The sequence below is a fragment of the Prionailurus viverrinus genome, chromosome D4 (genome assembly GCF_022837055.1).
Source record: "Prionailurus viverrinus isolate Anna chromosome D4, UM_Priviv_1.0, whole genome shotgun sequence".
Lineage (NCBI taxonomy): Eukaryota > Metazoa > Chordata > Mammalia > Carnivora > Felidae > Prionailurus > Prionailurus viverrinus.
In genome coordinates, this window is record NC_062573.1 from 90,986,529 (window position 1) to 91,008,862 (window position 22,334).

The 22,334-nt window shown below is 55.1% G+C and overlaps 1 protein-coding gene across 16 annotated transcripts in view; it reads right to left on the bottom strand.

Annotated features, from left to right (window-relative positions):
• Positions 1 to 22,334, bottom strand: part of AK8 (adenylate kinase 8) — a 155,780-nt gene that overhangs the window by 81,351 nt on the left and 52,095 nt on the right. For all 16 annotated transcript variants that reach the window (XM_047831200.1, XM_047831199.1, XM_047831192.1 and 13 more), the window contains one exon: positions 16,700 to 16,789. In XM_047831200.1, coding sequence (XP_047687156.1) covers positions 16,700 to 16,789 — 90 coding nt within the window. The remainder of the gene's footprint in view (positions 1 to 16,699; positions 16,790 to 22,334) is intronic.

The window sequence follows — 22,334 nt, forward strand, 5'->3', positions numbered from 1 at the left end:
CTCTGCAGGAGAGCAGAGAGCATAAAGTGAGGCTTGAACTCACGAACCATGAGATCATGGCCTGAGCTGAGCTGAAGTCAGACGCTTTAACTGACTGAGCCACCCAGGTGCCCCGGTACAGCCGCTTTTATAAGCATTCCTTAGAATAAAACCCAGAAAACTCCCCTTTTAGTTGCCCTGGATCAAGTGTGAGCTGACAGCCCAGGGGTCCAGTGCACTCTTGCTTGGCAGTGATGGGACCTCCCTGAACCTCAGTGTTCTCTTCAGTGGCACCTGCCTCACTGGATGTTGTGGGACCAGCAGATGACTCATTAAAGCTGCCAGATCTGGGGCGCCTGGGGGGCTCACTCGGTTGAGCGTCCGACTTCGGCTCAGGTCATGATCTCGCAGTTCGTGGGTTCGAGCCCTGCGTCGGGCTCGGTGCTGACGGCTCAGAGCCTGGAGCCTGCTTCCGATGCTGTGTCTCCCTCTCTCTCTGCCCCTCCCCTGCTCATGCTCTGTCTCTCTGTCTCTCAAAACTAAATAAAAATGAAAAAAAATTTTTTTTCAAATAATAAAAAATAAAGAATCCAGATCTGTTAGAGGTCTTCTGAAGGGCCGTGCGGGTGTATTTTTAGACGCTTCCCCAAGTTTATCCAGATTCCCAACAGATGGGCTACGATGAAGCCATTGGGAAGAGTACGTGACCCTTAAATGTCAAACTTTTTGGATTAAATCTCCCCTGAGCTTAACCCTGACTTTAGGAGAGTGCTGTAGGTTTGACACAGGCTTGCCCATGGAGAAGGGGCTCCACTAGGTAATGAGCCTGCTGGCCAGTGACACCCCGGGTGCATTCAGGCCTCGGCTGTTGGGGGTGAGGGCTGGACCGGGCCAACCTTTGCCGACTGGTTTCTCCAACGGTCAGGCCCTGTCAGAAAGCAAGCTGTGCTCCAGGGAGGACTGAGCTGCTCACCTGCAGCCTTATCGGGGCGGCGGGGGCTGCTCGTGAGGCTCGGAGACCTGGAGGGAAGGCCCTGGAAGGTCATCCCCTTGACCTCTCTCATTTCAAAGTTGAAAAACTAAGGCCCAAAAGGGTTGTGGCTTAAGTGACCTCGGCTGGAGAGAAGCCTGACTCCAGGGAACAATGGAAGACGGGATGGAAACACAAAGAGACTCCTTTGGAGGGGGGTGGGGGGGGAGGTTGCAAAGATTTCTAGAGGGAATTTCCCAATTTGTGTTAGAAGTTCAGATGTAGGGGCACCTGGGTGGCTCAGTCAGTTAAGCATCTGACTCTTGATTTTGGGTCAGGTCATGATCCCAGGGTCCTGGTACCGAGTCCTGCATTGGGCTCTGCACTGAACGTGGGCCTGCGTGAGATTCTCTCTCTCTCTCCCTCTGCCCCTCCCCTACCTGCACCCGCTCTCTCTCTCTAAAATAAAATTTAAAAATCCTTAAAAAAAAAAAGTTAAAACGTACATGCCTTTCGACCTAGTGATCTCATTTACAAGAACTCACACCTAACATATAATAGCACAGGCAGGAAAAGACATGCGCCCCAAGGTGTCCATCTGAGCGTCATTTCCAGTGGTGAAGATCAGATGCGATCTACGATGACCTCAGCAGAAGGCGGGTCAAATAAAGGATGGCCTGTCCATGCCACGGGAGGTTATGCCAGCTTCAAAAACCGCTTATGTTCAACTAACTTGGAAAGAGGGCTCTGGCAGAAATCAGGGGGGAAGCAAGTCAACAAACGGCTTGTACGACGCGGTCTAATTGAAATACATGTTGGGGCGCGTGGGTGGCTCAGTCGGTTGAGCATCCGACTTCGGCTCAGGTCATGATCTCATCAGCTGATGAGTTCGAGCCCCGCGTCGGGCTCTGTGCTGACAGCTCGGAGCCCGGAGCCTGCTTCCGATTCTGTGTCTCCCTCTCTCGCTGCCCCTCCCCTGCTCGTGCTGTGTCTCAAAAATAAACAAACATTTAAAAAAAATACACGTAGACTGTGTATACACACAGCATACACACACACTCGTGCACGCACACACAACAGAGTGGAGGGTCCCTCTTATGCCCTGTGAATCAGACCCAACCCCGCACAGAGCTCAGGGCCGTGAGGTCAAGAGAGGCAGGGACACAAGCTGGTATCCCGGCTGGAAAGGCACAAGGACACGGGAGACACGGGAGGCGGGGCTCCAAGGGGTGGAAGGCGCATGTTTCCAGGAAGAAGGTGAACCACACGCTGACCCTGACTTTGAGCCAAAACCAAAACCAAAACAAGCCCCTCGCTGCAGGAGTCAGGGAAACACAGACCCTCAAATGAGCATTTCTCCACCTCCGTGACTTTGAACCGCTAATTACTGGTGCATGTTTGCTGCTTCGGGCCCCACCTTCACGCCACCCTTGAAAAGCAGGAACCCCGGTAAAGTCAGGCGCTGTGTCTGGCACGTGGTAGGCACTGAGCAAACACACGTTTTGAATGAATAAGTGAATGAACGATGAACGAACGAGCGAGTGAATAGCCCCGTTTCCCAAACTGGAAGGCTCTTTGGTTCCTTAGGTGTTTGTGGCGGAGCTATGGATTGTCCTTCCACGCACGGAACCGGGTCCCGAGGCAACGGAAGGCCACCACGGGCAGGCTCTCAGCGACCCCTTCAGCTACACCACGACCCAGACGCGGATTCATGAGAATGCGTGCTGATGTCTGGGATGCGCTTCAAAATAAAACCCTGTTTTGGGGAGGTGGTGGGACGGGCGGGGGGGGGGGAGGGGGTTGGGGGTCTGTGGGGTGGATTCAGACACAACAAGGCAGCACGAGCTCGAGTGGGTCCCCGGTACGGTGGTGGGTCCCCATGGCTCCGTTCTTTTCTTCTCCACTTTTTATGTATGTTTGAAGGCTTCCACTTAAAAAGCGGGGTTTTGTTTAAAGGAAATTATTTAAATGCCTACAGGAGGCTGAAAAGGCCACCGTGAGAGGCTGCTGGAAAGGGACAAAGGACACAGTCTCCCCGGAAGGCCATACTTGACCCCATTAGTGGCTCTCGCTTAGGGGGGCCTAGGGGTGCGGGGGGGAGCCTCCCTCCTCCTGTTACCACACCTGCTCCTGGAGGCTCTGCCCAGAAGCACGGCAGCAGGCTACGTGCCCAGATCTGCCCTTCTGGGGTAATCTGGGAAGGTTGCTCAGACCACCCCCCCTCCCCCGTCAGCCTCTGTCCCTCACTTTGCGGGGAGGGGGGCTGCGAGGTCGTCTCCCAGCACCAGCAGACCCACATAACACGGAGGGTCTCCTCCACGGAGATGGCCCGCTCCCCCAGAGGGGGCCGGGAAACCTGAAACGAAACACGGCCACCCCTGGGCCTCTGGATGCTGCCTCCCAGGCCTCCAACCTGAGCATCCCTCCTGGCACGCTGGGCAGTCGGGGGGTGAGGGGTGAAGCCCGCAGACCCCGCCTCCAGCGCCTTTCCCCAGGCCCACCCCTGCGGCCCCCTACCAGGGATTCAGCTCCGCACCTTTGTTTCGACGCTGCCTTTTTTTTTTTTTTTCCTGAAGGCTATCGACTCACTTCCCCAACCCCACATGGTCTGACCAGCCAGTTCAGCAAAAACACAGCTTTTCGTAACAGAGCTCGCTGGCTGTGTTCTGCTGAAAGTTTAAAGGCTCCTTGATAATGCTGTCCATTTACCCTTTTCCCTCCTCTCAGATAGAGATTTTCAGCGCAGCCTAAAGTCTTTCTCCATTGAGTCAGGTGCCTCAGGCTTGATTTCCAGACTTGGCAGTTAACATCTTACCCTGCGTATAAGCTACTGCCGAGGGCTACCTCTCCGGAATGTCCTGTCAACCCTGAATTTAGCAAAGTGCAAGATACGAATATCCCATTATTTCATAAGGCCACACCACCTGGTTTCAGGGTGTGTGTGTGTGTGTGTGTGTGTGTGTTTTTCCTGAAGATCTTCCATAAAAGATGGCAGTTCTCACATTGACCTCGAGGTTATTAAAATCTCAATCCGTTTATTCCCTGCCGGCTGGGTTTGCTTGGCACAGGGGTTGTGGGGAGCCGTGGTCACAGGCGAGAGGCTCCTAGGCCCCGAAGGGATCATACCTCGTTCCCTCCCCCCCCCACCCCCCCCCCCAGCTCTACCCAGGACACCGGGCCCACCCTCTGTCTTGAAGGGAAGGCTAATTCCTGTTAAAAAAAAAAAAACCCAGCCCAGGTCAAGTTCCCTCTTGCACCTCAATCCTGCAAGGAGAAAGTAGCAATTGAATGGGCCCCCATGAGATGCAGGTACGGACTCTTCCTCCCCGGCCACAGATGTGACGTCTGTCACCCTCAGTCAAGTCCCGCTCAGAGAGCTGCTGAGTGGGAGTCAGGGAGGAGCCGGGGAGAGCACTGAGGCCGGCTGGAGATTCTCCAGTGGAAACGGGAGCCCAGGGGACCGAAGGGCCTGGCTCCTTGCCCAGCTCGGAGCATTCCTGCGGCACCACACTGCCGCCTGCTGTCCCGTCCTCGCATCCGCTCTCGCTGGCCGGTTAGCGTCCCTGCCCTGGGACTTGGCTGGCAGGGGTAGGCACGAGGAGGAGCGTAGGGCTGCCGGGCTGGGCCCCACAAGGCTCGAGTGGAACGAAGGAAACCGTTCCCGCAGTCAGTGCTTTTAAGGTGATAAACACCAAGGCCGATGGCTATGCCCCTAATAAGTTTGACCCTCCTCCCCGGCCGGGGCAGGTCAGAAAACTGCTGAGGGGGCCTGGGTGGCTCAGTGCCTAAGCGTTCGACTCTTGATCTCGGCTCAGGTCATGATCTCACGGTTCGTGTTTGAGCCCTGCGTTGGGCTCCGCGCTGACAGGGCAGAGCCTGCTTGGGATTCTGTCTCCCTCTCTCTCTCTCTCTCTCTCTGCCCCTCCCTTGCTCAAGCTCTCTCTCTCTCTCTCTCTCTCTCTCTCTCTCTCTGCCCCTCCCTGTTCTCTCTCTCTCTCTCTCCCTCAAAAATAAATAAACTTTAAAAAAAAAAGAAAGGGCTGAGTACCTCATCACTCACCCTACACGCTAGGGGCACACAACACACCCTTACACCCACGCTCAGAAACCCATGTCTGCGTGCCACACACACCCCTACACACGCACCCTACACACAGACACCTGCACGGACACACGGTGCACACGATCCTAGGCCGGCACTCACCTGTAACAGCCCTACAACCCACTCCACCCGCCTACGACACCCCCGCCCCTACGCTATACACATACATTACCCCCTCCCACGTGCACGCCATGCACGCTGCACCCGCCCCTACGACACGTGGTCTGTACCCCGCACCTGTCTACACGCGGCCCGGCACACAGCACCTACCCCTCGCCCCCGCGCACCCTACAGCTACCCCGCGGCCTCCCTCCTTCCTCAGGCCCCCCTGAAATCGAGGTGAAGGGGACATCTGGCGATCCGTCGGCATCCGCGGAAAACTCCGCGTGCGCCTCTGGTCCCCCCACCCCCTCCCCACATCCCGACACGGCCCCCGGGGCCCCCTGGCTGCTGCTGGAGGCCGGAGGCAGAGTCGCGGAGAAGGGCAGGGCTGCGAAGGAGAGAGGAGAGCTGCTTTTCTGTTTCTCGTTTCCTCCTCAGACGGAGGCTTGAAGGAAACGGGCCCCTGCCCCAGGACATCACCATCCCTGTGGTTCAGCAGAAGCCAAACCCCTACCAGTCTGGGGGGACTGTCGCCCCCCAGATGGTACTGATTCCAGGCGGCGGAGGCCTGCGCGGGCAGGAATCTCGAGTGGGCCCTGCAGGGCCCGCCGAGCCAGAAGCTGGGGGCAGGTGTTCCGTTCGTGATGCTGTTTGTTTATTATTTACTGCCACCTGCTGGCTCACCACGGGAGCTGCGCCCCAAGCGAGCATTTAACAAGCTCAAGAGGACGTTTCCGAATCGGGTCTGGGAGAAGACGAAGAGACACCTGCAAATCCTTCCGCGGGGGGCAGGCCCGCCGGGTAGTTTGCCTCCTCGGTAAACTCGGGTCACTTACTCCAGACAAGCTCCTGTCTTGGTGGGTCTGGGTTTCCCGGGCCCAGGATGGCTCCAAAAGTCCGTATGCTAACGTCTACGTTACTCAACGACAGCACTTAAAATCGCTGGGCAGACGGTGGTGCCAGGAAATAACAATTCTTTCAATATTGGACTTTTTTTTTTTCAAGTCCAGAAAAGTACATTAGCCCTGGGGCTCTTGCCAATTAGGAGGATATGCAGCACTGCTCCTCCCTCGAAGGGCGGCTGCCCCCTTTCTATCACTTTCCATCAGCCCCCTCTCTGCCTGTCTACTCGGGCGAAGACCAAAGACAAGACGGGGGTGCCCACACCCCACGGGCGCGTCACAGCTGGGAGGCACGGCCTCCCACAGTGGACACTCAGTTTGTCTACCGAAGTGGAAGATGAGAAAAAAAAAAAAGCCCATTTGAAAATAGACATTCTTCCACAAATAAATGCCGCCTCCCCTGGCAAACTAATTACACTTTTAGTAAAAATGCTCACTCGGGCCCGCTGTGTCTAACAATTTGATAGCTCACCGTTCTTATCTCAACACACACCCTTACGTCTTTCGGTGGAAGATGCAAGTTACCCCGGGAAAGGAGGAGAGGCAGCCAGTCTGCACGCAGACCGGGCTGTTCTAAAGTGCAGGGTGCTCACATCGCTGTCCCCTGCAGGGGAAGGCGTTTAAGGAACACGCTTTTCCTTCCGCTGCAATGGAGCCGGGGCTCCGGACCGGCTACTCCCCCCACATCCCACGGGCGGTGACAACGCCATCGCCCACGTGACCTGTGACAGCAACACGAGCAGCTAGGGGGAAACCAGGGAACAACCACAGGCCCGCTCTTCTGGGATGGAGAAGACAGGGTGGCACGTTTCCTTAAGAAGCACGTGTGCTCTCGTGCTTAGGCTGAGCTCGGCTCTCTTCTAAGCTTGTATCTGTTCCCATACAAGTGCTAATTCACGTAACCTTCACGACGGCCCCATTTCACAGATTGGGAAACCGAAGCACAGAGAGAGGACGTAACCTGCCCAAGGCCACACAGCTGATAGCTGACGGAGCCCAGGCGATCTGGCTCTGGGGGCCACTTGCTCATCTCTGTGCTCCCCACCTGCGTTTCAGGGGAGGGAACAGCATGCATTCTGCCCCCCACGCTGCACTTCTCCCGCAGTGTGTGCCTCTGGGTGAGTCCTTTTACCTCCCAACTGGGGTTTCTTCCTCTTCAAAGGAGGACTGGACTGTCAGGGCTCTGGGCTATCTGCCAGCCCCCACGTGGCACGTGAAGTCATGCCGCTGCCCCGATCCTGAGCATCTAGGAGGCGGTCTGCCTGCCGCACGCAGTCCCAGGACGCAGTCGATCCCGACTAACAGAAACGCTCAACTCAAGCCTCCCCTCCGGTGGTCGGCGAGGGATGCCCCCTCCTCCCATCGAGAGGCGGGGGCCTAATGCTCTCCTCGTGAACCCGGGCTGGTCGTATTGACCAGCCTGATGAACAGAACCAGCTGGAAGCTTGTTCTGAGACCTCTGAGGCTGGGTCACAAGAAGCCCTGTAGCTCACATCATCCTCCACCCCAACCCGGACTCCCCGGAATGCTCGTTCTAGGGGAAGCCGGTCACCTCATAAGAGGGCTGACCAACCCGAGGCCGCCGTGCTGGGAGGAAGCCCAGGCTAGCCGTGCGAAGAGGCTGCATGGACACAGATGCCCGACCAGCCCCCGGTGGTCCCAGGCACCAGGCACGGGATTGAGGACTCTCGGACACAGAAGCCCCAGCCGACGCAGGAAAAGAGCCAAGGAACCAAGCTGACACCAGAACTGAGAACCAGACATAGGGCCTGGGGATGAGCCGGCCTAGCGAGCTCCAGCCACCGAAGCCGTGCCAGCTAAGGTCCAAGTCAGCACGGAATGGAGTCCAACCCTCCCTGCCACGCCCAGCCGGAAATCCTCATCCACGAAATCAAACGCGTAATCAAACAGTCTTCATTTTATGCCATTAAATTGTCAGGCAGCTGCAGTAGGTAACTGGGGCACCAGGCGTGTGACAAACGGGGCCTTCGCCAGTTCCTGGTCACCACAGGGACCGAAGCGGGCAGCACCATGGGAAAAGAATGTTGAAACCCACACGTGAAACGTACACACGTACCCCACGGATCCTGCTCCTACTCCCATTGCTTCCAGTACGAAGACGATGATGCTAACACGAATCAGCTATTGTAACGGCCTGTGGCGTCAGGTGCACTGTGCTAAACGTTTTACAGACGCAATTTCATTTTACACACCTCACAACCCGATGCCTTCGATACTGTGGCCAGCTCGCCCTGCAGATGAGGGAACTGGCTCTGGGTGGCCTGGCCAAGGTCACACAGCTGGGAAGCGACAGAATCTGAACCGGGGTCACGCAGCGTTAAGTCCAGAGCCCTATCCTGTAGCCGCTCCCCCGACCGTCCAGGAGTGACCGCTGCTGGCCACCTCTCCGGAAACTGCTCAGGCTGCCTGCTGCCTTCTGTCCCCTGTCCCCGCCTTGTTCCTCTAGACGAACGGGGTCTCTCCTAAATGGAAGTGCAGGCAGAGAAGCTTCTGGGTCCCAGATGCCGCGAGGCGGGCCTCCCCGGTATTGCCCCACTATGCCGTGCCGGACCAATTGCTGGGTGCCCCCTCATTCATTCATTCATTCATTCATTCGTTCATCCATCCATCCATTCATTCATTCATAGACATGAGCTCCCGCTGTGAGCCAGGCTGGTGCTGGGGACCGAGGAGCAGATCACTGGCTGGGCACAGCCTCAGCAAAAATGTGCAGTGTGCGGTGTTGCAAGGGCAGACACCGGGGGAGGGAGAGGTCCCTTACCCCCCCCCCCCCCCATAACCCAGCCTTGAGCAAAAGGCAGGGGCGTGAGATCAGATCTCACCAGCAGTCAAGATCACAGGTAAATCAATGTGTGCATTCAAGGTCTGAGGTGGGAGGTGAGGAGAAAGGGGTCTCTCCCCTCCCCTGCCGCCTCCCCTGCATCCCCTACTCATCCATCACCTCTCACCCTCCGCCCCTCTGCCCCCACCCCACCAACCCCGTCTCTACTCCCAGCCAGCATCCACCCACCGCCCTTCTGCCCCCTCATCAGCAGAGCAGGTAGGCAGGTGCAGGGCTGGAGCTGTGGGCCCGGTGCTTCCCTCATCTATCACGGCGGTGCCAAGCTCCCTACGGGGATGCCTCAGCCCACCTTCTGGCTGGCAAATCCCCACAAGCCTCCTGTCCCTGATCTGTTTCGGGGGATGCGGCAACTGTCCCAAGTGGGGGCCCCACAGAGAGTCACTGGGGGCAGCCGCCCCCTGGACACCTCAGGCCCCACTCAGCCCAAGGAGAAAGCAGCTGGTGTCAGCTCCCCATCGAGGACATTCCGAGAGGGAAAGGGGCTTCGAGCTGCACCTGCCTCGGGGGTGTGAGCGGCCGCCCGGACGGCTGTACCGGGAGGCCTCCTGGCTGGAGAAGGCTGGGGCCTCCGGGTCTGGCCTGTCGCAGACGATTTCACAGCTGAGTGGGTTGGAAGCCACCGGGGCTGCCCAAGGAGGGGAAACGCTTCCAGAAGCTCTAGTCAGAGTGAGAAGGGCAGCATGCACTTCTGGGCTCACCTTAGACTTCGCAGAAATGTCTGGGTTTTGTCTCGTTTCATTTTGTAATCAGGATGCCAGGCACATAGCAGGCACTGGCTGGCCCTGCAGTCCAGCACACAGGCCAGCGGCTGTCCCGCTTCGGTGACACAGCTGGGGGGGGGGTGGTAAGAATGGCACTAGACGAACCCCACTCTTGGTGGGGAGAGAGGTTTCGCCGAACGGATGCACGAACGGGTCGAGGGTCCCTCACTGCCTCAGTTTCCCCACTGGACTGGCCATAGAACGAAAAGCTTTTTCACCTTTAGGTGACAAACCTTTCGATGATGTCCTGGCAAAGCATCATTTTAATGACGTGGAGAGCCAATGCACACTCCTGCGATGAAAATCTAGTTTAAACAAAAAAAGAAAAAAGAAAACCAAACAGAGAGCCGGACCCTCTCGGGGCACGAACCTGTTGATAGACGGGGGCGCCGGCCCCCCTTTCTAGAACCGTCCTCACTGACGGGCCCTCTGGCCTCGGAATGCAACCTCCGCTTGGAGACCTGCTGTTCTGTTGGGCGATCTTGGCCCCGGCTCCCTCTCGGGCTGAGAAAGTCTCCTACCTAGTTTCCATAAGGAAATCTTTGTAGCGGTCCCAGCGGAAAAGTCAAAAGTTTGACTTGAAAAAAGGAGCTACTTCAAAAGCATTGTCAGACCGAGGTGAGGGTTCCTTTAAAATGCATAAATTACAGGGGGTGTCCATTAATCAACCTATTGGCAGCCCCCGCGGTGGGAGCTCTGGGTGGGGGTGCGGGAGGGACGCGCGGGGACACATCCGGGGGAGGTGAAGCGAATAAGATACACGCTGAATAAGAGAGTAAATTAATGTGTTTATTACTTACTGCCTGGGCTGCGTGCATGTGTGTGTGTGTGTGTGTGTGTGTGTGTGTGTGTTTAGAAAAATGAAAGAAAAATGTAGAGTTTTTTTTTCAATAATAAAAAGGGAGTTGCACTGCGGGGCCCCTAAAGCTTGTGAAAAATTAAACTCGACGGATTCAAACTGTCCTATTTCCACTTCAAAAGAGATGAGGCGCTGAGCGCTTCCCAACTTGTCTTCAAACGCCCAGCACCCTAGAAAGTTTCTTTAAAAAAATAAAGGCTCCTGTTCCCCCAAGCACTGTACCGGTTACTGTGCCCACCGTCTCTTCCTCTTCTAATTATACCCCTGTGAGTCTATTAATCAACTGGTAAATTATTTAGAGAGCCGCGCGCTGTCTCGCGCTGGTACAAACACGCCGCGTGCAAAGCCCTCCTTGCAGCCGGGCAGAGGTCCCTCGGGCCTCCCCTCTGCGCCGAGGCGGGCGTGCAACCCGCCCGGCTACACCGAGCAAAACAAGCAATCCGGGCCCGCTTACCTCCTCAGACGGGAAGGTTTACTTTGTCTTTCAACTCGGCAAGTCCTTGCAAGTTTCTTAACAAAAGGGAAAAGCTGGTCTATTGTCGAATCTTTAGTGTGCATTTAGTGATGAGAATATTAATTCCCCCCTAAAAGGGGGCGGCAGTTCGGTGGGAGCTCTGATCCACGCACACCCCCCCCCGCCCCTCTTCCCCGAGGAGGCGGACCCGCGGAAGGTTCCCGCAAACACGTGCGACCGCGCCGGTTTGGCGCCGGTTTGGCTGGTGCTTGTGACGAGGTCTCGTCTCCAGAAGGGGTGATGAGCCTCGAATTGCCCCCAGACCTCCCGACTCCGCCAGGGTTCCGTTAGGCCTCCGTTAGGCCGGGACGGACCTTCTCCAGACGGCAACATTTGGGAAACAGGAGGGCGGCGGGCGGGCGGGGGCGCAGGGATCACTCTCTAATGATGCGTCTTCCGCGGTCCGTTTCCCACGCGTCAGGACTGGCGCTCTTAGGGGAAAGTTATCACACCAATTAAATGGCTGTTTTCTCATCTGGAAGTCAGTGTACGTCTGGCGTGGGCACCAAGGAACCTGGGCCCTCTGGTAATTGAACTGCTTTAGCTGCTGGCGGGGGGAGGTGCCGCGGGGTGGATCGGTGATAGGGGCGACAGGAGTTAGGAGCCCATTGTAATCGGGCCACCAGGCTGGCTGGCAGGCGTCCTGTAAAAGACTAGAGGCTGCCTCCAATGCCCCCCCCCCCCCCCCCCCCCGGTGGGGACGCGCCGTCGCGGGCGGTCCCCCCGACCTGACAGTCCCACAACGTTCCCAGGGCAATGCGGTCGGATCAAGGCGAACAGCTCACACACTTAGAGCAAAGGCTGAAGCCAACAAGGACAAGATACGCCTTTGGCTGTTTTTAATACCTTCCCAGGGTAGCTGTTCTCTAGAGAAAGCCCAAGCGACGGCCGAGAAAGGAAACAATTACCGGAACCGGGTAGAAGGCGACCCTTCTGAACCAAAGAGACGGTGCTGTAGTGCTAATTAGACCCAGCAATCTGGAGTGAGGCTGTGTCCACCGCCAGCGGCCTGTGGACCGTACATTCTGGCTCACATACCCGAGGGAAGAGGTAAAAAGGAACCATGTGCAGACTTCTTTCTGATGGCAAAGAGTGGAGGCCGGCGAGGAAGGCTGGCTTTCGCACTAGGTGCAAACTGGAGAGAACCAGACGTTCCGATGATGGGCAAAGACAGAATTGGGGCCTCCCTTGGAGACGCTCTGGGCCTCCAGTATTAAGAAACCCCACCTTCCACGAGCCCCTTTGGTGGGCATGGAGCCCCAGGGAAGGGGCTGAGCACCTCATCTGGAGGCGGTGACCACCGGGAGTCACCAATGATCTAGGCAGAGTTGAGATCGAGTAGGTCCCACGCCTGACTTTGGGGGAAAAAAGCTCTGGCACGCACCGCCATCGGTCGTACCGGCAACAGAACCCATCGGCGCCAACCATCGAATTTTAAACGCTTTGTAAACAGCTGAGAACGGATTGCTCCCCCCCAAACCCGGACTAGTTTTCACTTGTTTCGCACGCACGTGAAAGTGACAGGAGCTTCCCGGCAGCTGAGCCTGCGTGATTTAAGGCCCGACCCCGGCGCCCGGCGCCTGGGATGGAGGTTGCCTGCATAAAGGAGGCTGCGTGCAGACCCTGGGGGATAAATTTGTTGTGTTGTGGCTGCAGCTAGAGTCGGAATGAGTTTAGGAGGTCAGACCCGTATATCTCAGAGTCCAGGCCACAGAAGCAGCAGCTCCCAAGCCTTCTGTCCGCGGTGCGGTCGCCAAGAGCCTAGGATCAAGAGGTTTCGGACGAGCTCTGATAGGCCCCTGGGGTCCTCTGCCCAGTAAATGTGCAGAGATGGGAAAACAACACTTATTAATTTTGCTGCTGATTCAAAAGAAGGAGGTGTTGGCAGCACCTGTGAGGACAGAAGAGCACATAACCGAGTCTGCAGAGGTCACGCCTGGGACGTCACATCATGAGGCCCCGCGGGGGAGGGCGGGGGGGGACTAAGAGGAAGTGGCTCCACGGAGGGTGGGGCGGGGGGGGGAGACGGCATCTGGATCTACTCAGCCGCACTGGCGATGGCGGTGACGGTGACCACGAGGGTGGCGGAGAGGTGCCACGGTCGCAAAGCTGCCCGTCTCTGGGGCTTGGAGCGCCAAGGTGAGTGGAGAGAGGGCAAGAGGCTGTGACGGCGGGGGTCCCAGGGAGAGACGGGCGGGAGGGGTGGTGGGCAGGCCAGCAGCCAGGAGCACAGGGCAGGGTCCCCAGCGCAGGCAGTGTGGTACCCAGAAGGGCACCGTCTGGTATGCGGGGTGGCGGGGTGAGTTTCTACAGCAGGGCGGCTGCGGGGTAAGGTGCTCTGCCGGTGACATCTGCCGGTGACATCTGCCAGCTCTGCCCCAGGGTGATGAGGCCTCCGAGCCCTCGCAAGAGTCTCCGCCCCTTTAGCTGAGCTGGCTGAACCCTCTGGATCGCACACGTGTGGAGGAGTGGCCGGGCGCTCTCCGTGCTCCCAGGAATCGCTGCTGGCGCCCCGGGCAGAGACATCTGAAAGGCGCCTAGGCTTTGAAGAGGGAAATTCGGATGCCTCGGCAGCCCCCCAAGAGCAACGGAAGAGTGATTATTCTCATTCTGCTGGAATTCTGCCGACGGGTCACGGTGTAAGGGGACGTGCCTCGCTGCTCTCAGCGTGGGGGGGACACCTCGGAGCCCAGGGCAGCACCCGGGAGAGGAACTCTGCTCCCCTGCTCTCGGTCTCACTCTTCCCCAGAGAGGAGACGCATTCGTTGGACCGGCTCCGTCCTCCCGGCTCCCGTCCTCCAGCTGGCCGGCCCTCGTCCCCACTGTGCCCTCCCCACTCCTGCCTGCACTCAGTCAGGCTCCCCCCGGGGTAGGTCTGAGGCCAGTCGCCCCGTCCCCACCGCCAGGGCTGGGCCATTTATCAGGAGGAGGCATCTCCACGGGCTCGGCCCCAGACCTGGATGGGGGAAACCGTGTCCGGAAGCCCAAATGTGCCCTCACGGCCCTGCCACGTTCTCCACCCGAGGCCCGCAGAGAACTCTGGGTCGGCCCCCCAGTGGGCTCAGAAGTCAGCCCCTGCAGTGATTTGCAGAGAAGCCAGGCTGCGGTCGGCTGAGCGGAGCTTCCGTGTTCAGTGTGACCTTCCCTTCAAATCCGAGTTCGGTCGGAATCGTTTACACTGTCTTCTTCCTGTTTCAGCCAGTGGCGAGCGGACCCCCGACCTGGTGGCTCCAGCCCTGCTCCCGTGCCCACCCGGGCTCGTGGCTGTGTCTGCGGCTTCCGCACGGCCCGTAATGACACCCGGTTAGTGGCGATGCGTGTAAACCCTGTCCGTTATCCCTGCGAGATTGGGATTAGTGAAACGCCGGAATTTATTGCTTCCGTTGGGAACACACAGCAGTGGCTGCTGTTGTGTCTTCAATTCTGTAGCGAGTGCAGAAGCACAGAGCTGCACGTCCAGATCAACAGGGTGCAGAGGGAACAACGAAGGGCGGAGCCTTGACCACAGAGGCTGCCGGTCCCCCCGGCTTTACGGGGACAGGTGCCCTCAGTCTCTTTGGTGGTCACCAAAACTCCCCGAGACAAACAATAATTCTGCCTCTTGCCCACCACTGCAAACTGGGGGTTTGTTTTCAGTGGTCGGGGAGCGAGAGGTCTGACGGGGCACCAAGAGCTGGCTGTGAGGACGGAGGAAGGGCCTCTGGGAGCCCGAGCGGCGACGAAACAGACTCTCCCGGGAGCCTCCAGGGGGAATCGTGGCCCCATCACACCCTGGTTCCGGAATTCTGCCCTCTACAACTGCCCGGTAATAAATGCGTGTTGTTTAAAACCACTAAGCTTAGGGGCGCCGGGGTGGCTCAGTCGGTCAAGCGTCTGGCTTTGTCTCAGGTCATGATCTTGCGGTTCGCGAGTCGGAGCCCCGTGCCAGGCTCTGTGCTGACAGCTCAGAATAAAGAAATAAGCTTTAAAAATACACAAAGTGGGGGCGCCTGGGTGGCGCAGTCGGTTAAGCGTCCGACTTCAGCCAGGTCACGATCTCGCGGTCCGTGAGTTCGAGCCCCGCGTCAGGCTCTGGGCTGATGGCTCAGAGCCTGGAGCCTGCTTCCGATTCTGTGTCTCCCTCTCTCTCTGCCCCTCCCCCGTTCATGCTCTGTCTCTCTCTGTCCCAAAAATAAATAAACGTTGAAAAAATAAATAAATAAAAATACACAAAGTGATGTAAATTTGTTAATTCACTACGTTCGCCCACTTGCCCGGCAAATGTTCTCTAGGGTGCTAAGAACCAGCAGCACCCACCCCGGTGGATGGGACATGGCATTGCTGGAGGGAGACTGTGCCCGAGTGTGCCCGGCCCTCCACGGACCCGCCTGCCGCGTGCAGGTCGCTCTCCGACAGCCCGCCTGCCGGGCACGTGTGTGCGTGCCACATCCCGTGCGCCCACGGGAACCCTGCGACCCGGGGACTCCTGTCCCCAGCTCACCACTGAGGCCTCGGGCTCTGACGAGGGCTGCACGGCTCGCGGGGGCGGCTCGGGGGTCCAAACCAGACAGGGAGGTGCCAACGCTCACACTGGCTTGCAGTCCTGCCTGGAGCTTCCTGCCTCCGCTCGATTTATACCCCAGTGACGCAGGAATGAACGGACTCCCTCTCTGCGCAGATCACTGTGTCCAAAGGGTCTGACCGCACCTCACCTGACCCTCACCCTGGGGGATGGGGACATCTTCTAATGGGGGGGGGGCTTGGGAGAGCCATACCAGGACGGAGTCGCAGGTGTTCCCCCCCCCCCCCAGCTGGCGGGTCAGGAGCAAACGGCCCGTCTCCTGCGCTCCCCTCCACCTACTCTATCCGGAAGACGGTAGGGGACGGCAGTGAGCGCTCCGCCGGGAGGACGTCCTCGCCAACACACGCCCTCCCCCAAGTACGTGTTCACACACACTTGGGGGACGGCACAGAGGAACCACACCTGGTGCAGGGCAAGAAGATGTGGGTGCAGGGAATGCCCTGCCGCGGGGGAGAGGACACCGGGTCCGGAGGAGCTCAGACGTGAGGTGGCCACGTGGCCTCGCGGATCATCTTGGGCTCAGGAAATCGAGGCAGAATGATCTCAAAGGTGCCCTTGCTGGGGGCTGACCGACAATGCTCTCAGACGGTACATCGCAGAAGGGCCTGGAAGGACGATGTGGCCCAGCCTCCCCCCTCGAAGCCCCCGAGGACCAGGGGCCGGTGGACCCTCGGATCTGCAAAGCTGTCTGAACCTTCTGGCTTTTGACTTCCGACTAAACCAGAATATTTGTCCGCAGTACTTCTGTATGGCCAGCAATAAAGGCTGTGGGCAGCTCCGTGGCTCTCAATCGTAAGTGTCGCAGTTACGAAAAGCATCCGTTCTCGAGAAACAGAAACAGCCCAAACCTCCAGGAATAACACGTGGTGTCCACAACCCACCCCCCAGATCAGGACACGGCTGGAAGCCTGCGGGCCCTGCCGGTGAACGAACACAGAACCTCTGCTGTCAGAAAAGCCCAATTTCCATCTCGCAGCCACCTTTCCGGGGCTGAGCCCCCCCGCCCAGTGCTCATGAGCCCCACACGGAGCGATTTGCCCCCCCTGAGCCCATAAGGCTGTGGCAGTTGAGAGGAGTGTGACCTACCTGCCATCTTCTTTTGAAAATAGGGCTGGATGAGCTCGCCGACTTTTGACTTGTCTGCTACTGCCTCTTTCAACAGTTGCCCACAGTGCACTGGAGAAGAGAGGAACAGAAAGACACCCATGAAATTTTAAACAGAAGGAAGAATGAGAAAAAAAGAAGCCCCGGTGCCGCCTGCCAGGGGGGAAAAAAGGTCACTGAGAAAAAATATAAAAGGGTTTTTCTGAGGGTGGGGCTGTGTGTCCAAGTGAGAGCAAATATCAAAAAGGACCTGGGGAATAAAGAAGAAACCGAGGAGGACGGCTCGGAATGAAAAGGCATGTATCTGGCAGAGAACAGATTGAAAATGGACGGTGCAGGGGCGCCTGGGTGGCTCGGTCGGTTGAGCATCTGACTTCAGCTCAGGACGTGATCTCGCGGGTTGTGGTTTCGAGCCCCGCGTCGGGCTCTGTGCTGACGGCTCAGAGCCTGGAGCCTGCTTCGGATCCTGTGTCTCCCTGTCTCTCTGCTCTCCCCCACTCACACTCTGTCTCTGTCTCTGTCTCTGTCTCTCTCTCTCTCTCTCTCTCCCCTCTCTCAAAAATAAATGAACATTAAAAAAAAAAAAAAAGGAAAAAAAAAGAAAGCTATAAAACTGAGCCAAAGATGGGAAACCGTTCTTTTCAGGCATTAGACCGCCGACTTTGCAGGGTTGTGAACCCTGAGAGAAGGGAGACACCCAAGGGAGTCCCACCTTCACCCTGGATTTCTACTTACAAGCACTTTCCAGACCTTAGCATAGGAGAAGGGAGCCAAACACAGCAGTGGGAAGCAAAGGCTGGACCGAGCGCTGGAAATGGGGGAACAGGGTGATGGGGAGAAGGGAGCCGTGCAGAGAAGGGCTTCAGAAATCCTCATGGGGACTCACTGGGGTCTTCGGTCAGTGCAAAGCAGCACCTATGGCAGGTGAGAACCTATCCCTACCCCAGGCCTGGCAGAGAAAAGCCCCTGGGACGTTGTGAGCCAAGGGAGAGGCAGGGAGACGCTGGTGCTCTGACAGCCAGAGCGAGAAACTGTGTGACCGTGCCCGGCGCCCAGTCACCTGAGGTTCTGGGTGCGGGGGTGGCAGGAGCCCACGAGCGTGCACACTTGGGGCTCACCTGAACAAAAACTAAAAGCCTCCACCGGATCAAGCTGATCCTGTAGTGAATTAACTGCCTATTAGCACTCAACTCTTTTTTTTCTAATTTATTTTATTTATTTTATTTTTTATTTTTTATTCTTTTTAATATGAAATTTATTGTCAGATTGATTTCCATACAACACCCAGTGCTCATCCCAACAGGTGCCCATCACCCACTTTCCCCTCCCTCCCACCCCCCCATTATTATTTTTTTTTTTTAAATTTTTTTTTTTCAACGTTTATTTTATTTTTGGGACAGAGAGAGACAGAGCATGAACGGGGGAGGGGCAGAGAGAGAGGGAGACACAGAATCGCAAGCAGGCTCCAGGCTCTGAGCCATCAGCCCAGAGCCCAACGCGGGGCTCGAACTCACGGACCGCGAGATCGTGACCTGGCTGAAGTCGGACGCCCAACCGACTGCGCCACCCAGGCGCCCCTTATTTTTTTTTTAGAGAGAGCTGGGGAGAGGGGCAGAGAGAGAATCCCAAGCAGACTCCTCACTTAGCACTGATGTGGGGCTCGATCCCATGACCCAGGGATCACGACCTGAGCCAAACTCCAGAGTTGGACGCTCAACCGACTGAGCCCCGCCAGGCGTTCCTAGCACTCAACTTTTAACTTACTGTTCTTTTTAAATTTTTTTAATGTTTATTTATTTTTGAGAGCGAGAGAAAGTGAGCATGAGCGGGGGAGGGGCAAAGAGAGAGGGAGACACAGAATCCAAAGCAGGCTCCAGGCTCTGAGCGGTCAGCACAGAGCCCGACGTGGGGCTCGAAACCACAAACCGCGAGATCATGACCTGAGCCGAAGTCGGATGCTTAACCGGCTGAGCCACCCAGGCGCCCCTTAACTTACTGCTCTTAAAGCAGAACCACACAATCCAGACTCTCAGCAATTGAGAACCACAACGTCTAGCATCTAATGAAAAACTACTTGAGATGCAAAGATCCATCAATCAGGAAAGTGTGACCCCTACAAAGAGAGAAAACAGGCTATAGAATCAGATCAAGAGGTGACCTGGGTGTCAGAATAAGCACACGAGAACTGAAACCAACTCTCGTTGATATATTTACAATTGTAAAGGGAAAGACAGTTGAAATGGGTGAGCAGCTGGGGAATCTCAGCAGAGAAATGGAAACTATATAAAAGAACCAGATGCAAATTCTAGAAACTGGAAAATACAATATCTTAAATGGAAAACATCATTGGATAGGTTGCAATCCATGAAGCGGAAGACAGGAAGACAGGTCATACAGTATCCAAACCAAAGCAAAGAGGAAGTAAAGGGAGGCCCGGAAAAAAGACTAGAACCTCAGAGACCTGGAGGGCGGTACCAGTCAGTGTCACGTACATGCAATCTGAGTTCCAGAAAGGAGGGAGAGAGGAGGGAGGGAGTGGTGACACAGAGAGGCAGAAAAATACATTTGAGAAAATAATGGCAAGAGAGTCTCAAAATCTGATGAAAAATATTTCAAAATTTGATGAAAAACATCAATCCACAGATCGGAGAATCTCTGAGACCCAACCGGAATAAACCCAACGTAAACCACACCTTGACACATCATAGTTGAGTTTCTGAAAAGTAAAGACAAAGAGAAACTAGTCAGCACAGCTGGGTGGGGAGACGCTCTATACATGGGGGAACAATGATAAAAATAACCCGAGTTCTCATCCGAGGCAACACGGGCCGTACGACAACGGAATGCCGTGTTTAAAGCGCGAAGAGGAAAGCCTGTCAGCATAGATTTCTATGTGCAGCAGGAACATCCTTCAAGAATGAAGGTGCAATACAGACATTTTCAGACAGATGAAAGCGGAATTTGTCGCCAGCAGACGTGCACTACAAGAAATGTTAAAGGAAGTTCTTTAGGCGGAAAGAGAGTGATAGTGGGTGGAAATTTAGACCTAAACAAAAAAGGGTTGCTATGTGTAGGTATATCACGGGACCTTTCCCCTTCATGCTTTTATAGAAAGAAAGAAAGAAAGAAAGAAAGAAAGAAAGAAAGAAAGGGAAAGAGAGAGAGAGAAAGAAAGAGAAAGAAAGAAAGAGAAGGAAAGAAAGAAAGAAAGAGAAAGAAAGAGAGAGAGAGAGAGAAAGAAAGAAAGAAAGAAAGAGAGAAAGAAAGAAAGAAAGAAAGAAAGAAAGAAAACCAAGTGACCAAAGCAAAAATAATTACAATATACTGTAGAGTTTATAACATGGGGAAGTAAAATGTACAACAAAAAAATAGCACAAAGGACGGGAGCAAGGTAAATGGAAATACAGCACCGTAGGCTCTTGTATTATACACAAAGAGGTAGAGCATTAATTCAAGGCAGACTGTGACAAGTGAATGATGCTCTGTGACCCCTAGAGCAGCCATGAGCAAAAGAAAGCAAAGACATATAGCTAAAAAGGCAACAGAGGAAATGAAATGGATTGCTAAAAAGCACTGGGTTAATCCAACAGTTGGCAGGAAAGCAGAAACAAAGAAGAGGTAACAGAAGACAAAACACCCAGGACAGGAGGCTTGACACCGTACTGAAAACTACTTAAAATGGACATGTACTGAACATCTCAATTGAAGGATGAAAATGTCAGACTGCATTAAAAAAAAAAAAAGCAGGATACAATTATATGCTGTGTACAAGTCACATATTTCGAATGGAAGACACAGATGATTTAAAAGAGAAAAGACAGGGGGCGCCTGGGTGGCTCAGTGGGTGAAGCGTCCGACTTCGGCTCAGGTCATGATCTCACGGTTTGTGGGGTTGAGCCCCGAGTAGGGCTCTGTGCTGACAGCACAGAGCCTGGAGCCTGCTTCGGATTCTGTGTCTCCCTCTCAGTCTCTGCCCCTCCCTTGCTCCTGCTCTGTCTCTCTTTGTCTCTCTCAGACATAAATAAACATTAAAAAAAATCAAAAGAAAAAAGAATATATACCATACAGATACTAATCATAAGAGAGTGGCTATGTTAGTATCAGATGAAGTAGACTCCAAGAAGATAAGTGTTACCGGAGACAGGGGAGCGTTTCCTAACCATAAAGCGGTCATGTCATCAAGAAGACACAGCAGGGGGCGCCTGGGTGGCTCAGTCGGTGAAGCGTCCGACTTCAGCTCAGGTCATGATCTCGCGGTTTGTGGTTTCGAGCCCCGCGTCGGGCTCTGTGCTAACAGCACAGATCCCGCTTCAGATCCTCTGTCTCCCTTTCTGTCTCCCCTCCCTCCTTCACTCACATGGCTCTCTCTCTCTCTGTCTCAAAAATACACAAATAAACACTTTTTAAAAAAGGATACATTTTAAAAAGTATCTTTGAAGAAGAAGAAAGAGAAGAAGAAAAAGAAGGAGAAGAAGAAGAAGAAGAAGGAGGAGGAGGAGGAGGAGGGGGGGGAGGAGGAGGAGGGGGGGGGAAGGTGAGGAGGAGGAGGAGAAGACAATGACGATGACGACACAGCAGTCCTCAGCGTACATGCTCCCAGGAACGGAGCTTCAAATAACATGCAGCAGAAACCGGCAGAGCAGAGACTCACCCACAGGCAGAGTTGGGGATTTGAACAGATCCCTTTTGGTAACTAAACAATAGCAGCGAGAAACCATGAAGGACACGGAAGAACTGAACAACCCTATCAGACATCTTCTCCTAATTGACATTTGTGGAGCACTGCCTCCTACAATGCCAGAACACATATGCTCTTCTAGTGCACATGGAATTCACCACGCTGAGCCACAAAAAAGTATCAGTACATCTCAAAGGACTGAAATCGTACAAGGTAGGTTCTCTGAGCACAGAGGAATTAGAAATCGATACTCCCCTGCCCCACAAACCTGGAAAACCCCCAAATATTTGGAAATTAAGCAATACACTTTTACTCATACACAAGTCAAAAAAGAAACCACAAGGCAGATGAGAAAATGTTTTGAACCGAATGATAAAACACAACACATTAAAATTCTGTGAGATGCAGCTAAAGAAGCGCTTAGAGGAAAATGCGTAGCGTTCAGTGCTTGTATTAGGAAAGAATGGTTTAAAGCCCCTGCCTCGCTTCACGATGTCCCATGAAGAAAACCCTGTAATAATCTTCTCTCTCCTAACGGGTCCCGGGACCAAGGCTGGGGACACGTTCAGACCTGGAACTAGGTTGGACAGCCTTGCTTGCTCCCCTCTCCCAGCCTGGCCGTGCACCCGGATCCATACATTCCTCTCTGGTTCTTTCTACATCTTCCCTGTCTGCGTGCCAATAAAGGGCACCGCATAGAGCGGGGACTCAATGAGGGCGATTATGACATTGGAATAAAATTCTTCACGGTTGTCTCTGGTTAGAAAATTCACGCTCGCTACAAAAAGAAAAAATCAGAATTGTAGGACATGCCACTCCACAGAGACAGCCAGTTTGGCGTATGCATGTTCCTTCTGATGTTTTCTGAGCATACACTAACACACATTGTAAACGGAAAGGAGATCATCCCCTGAACACTGTTGAGCGACTGGCTCTCCA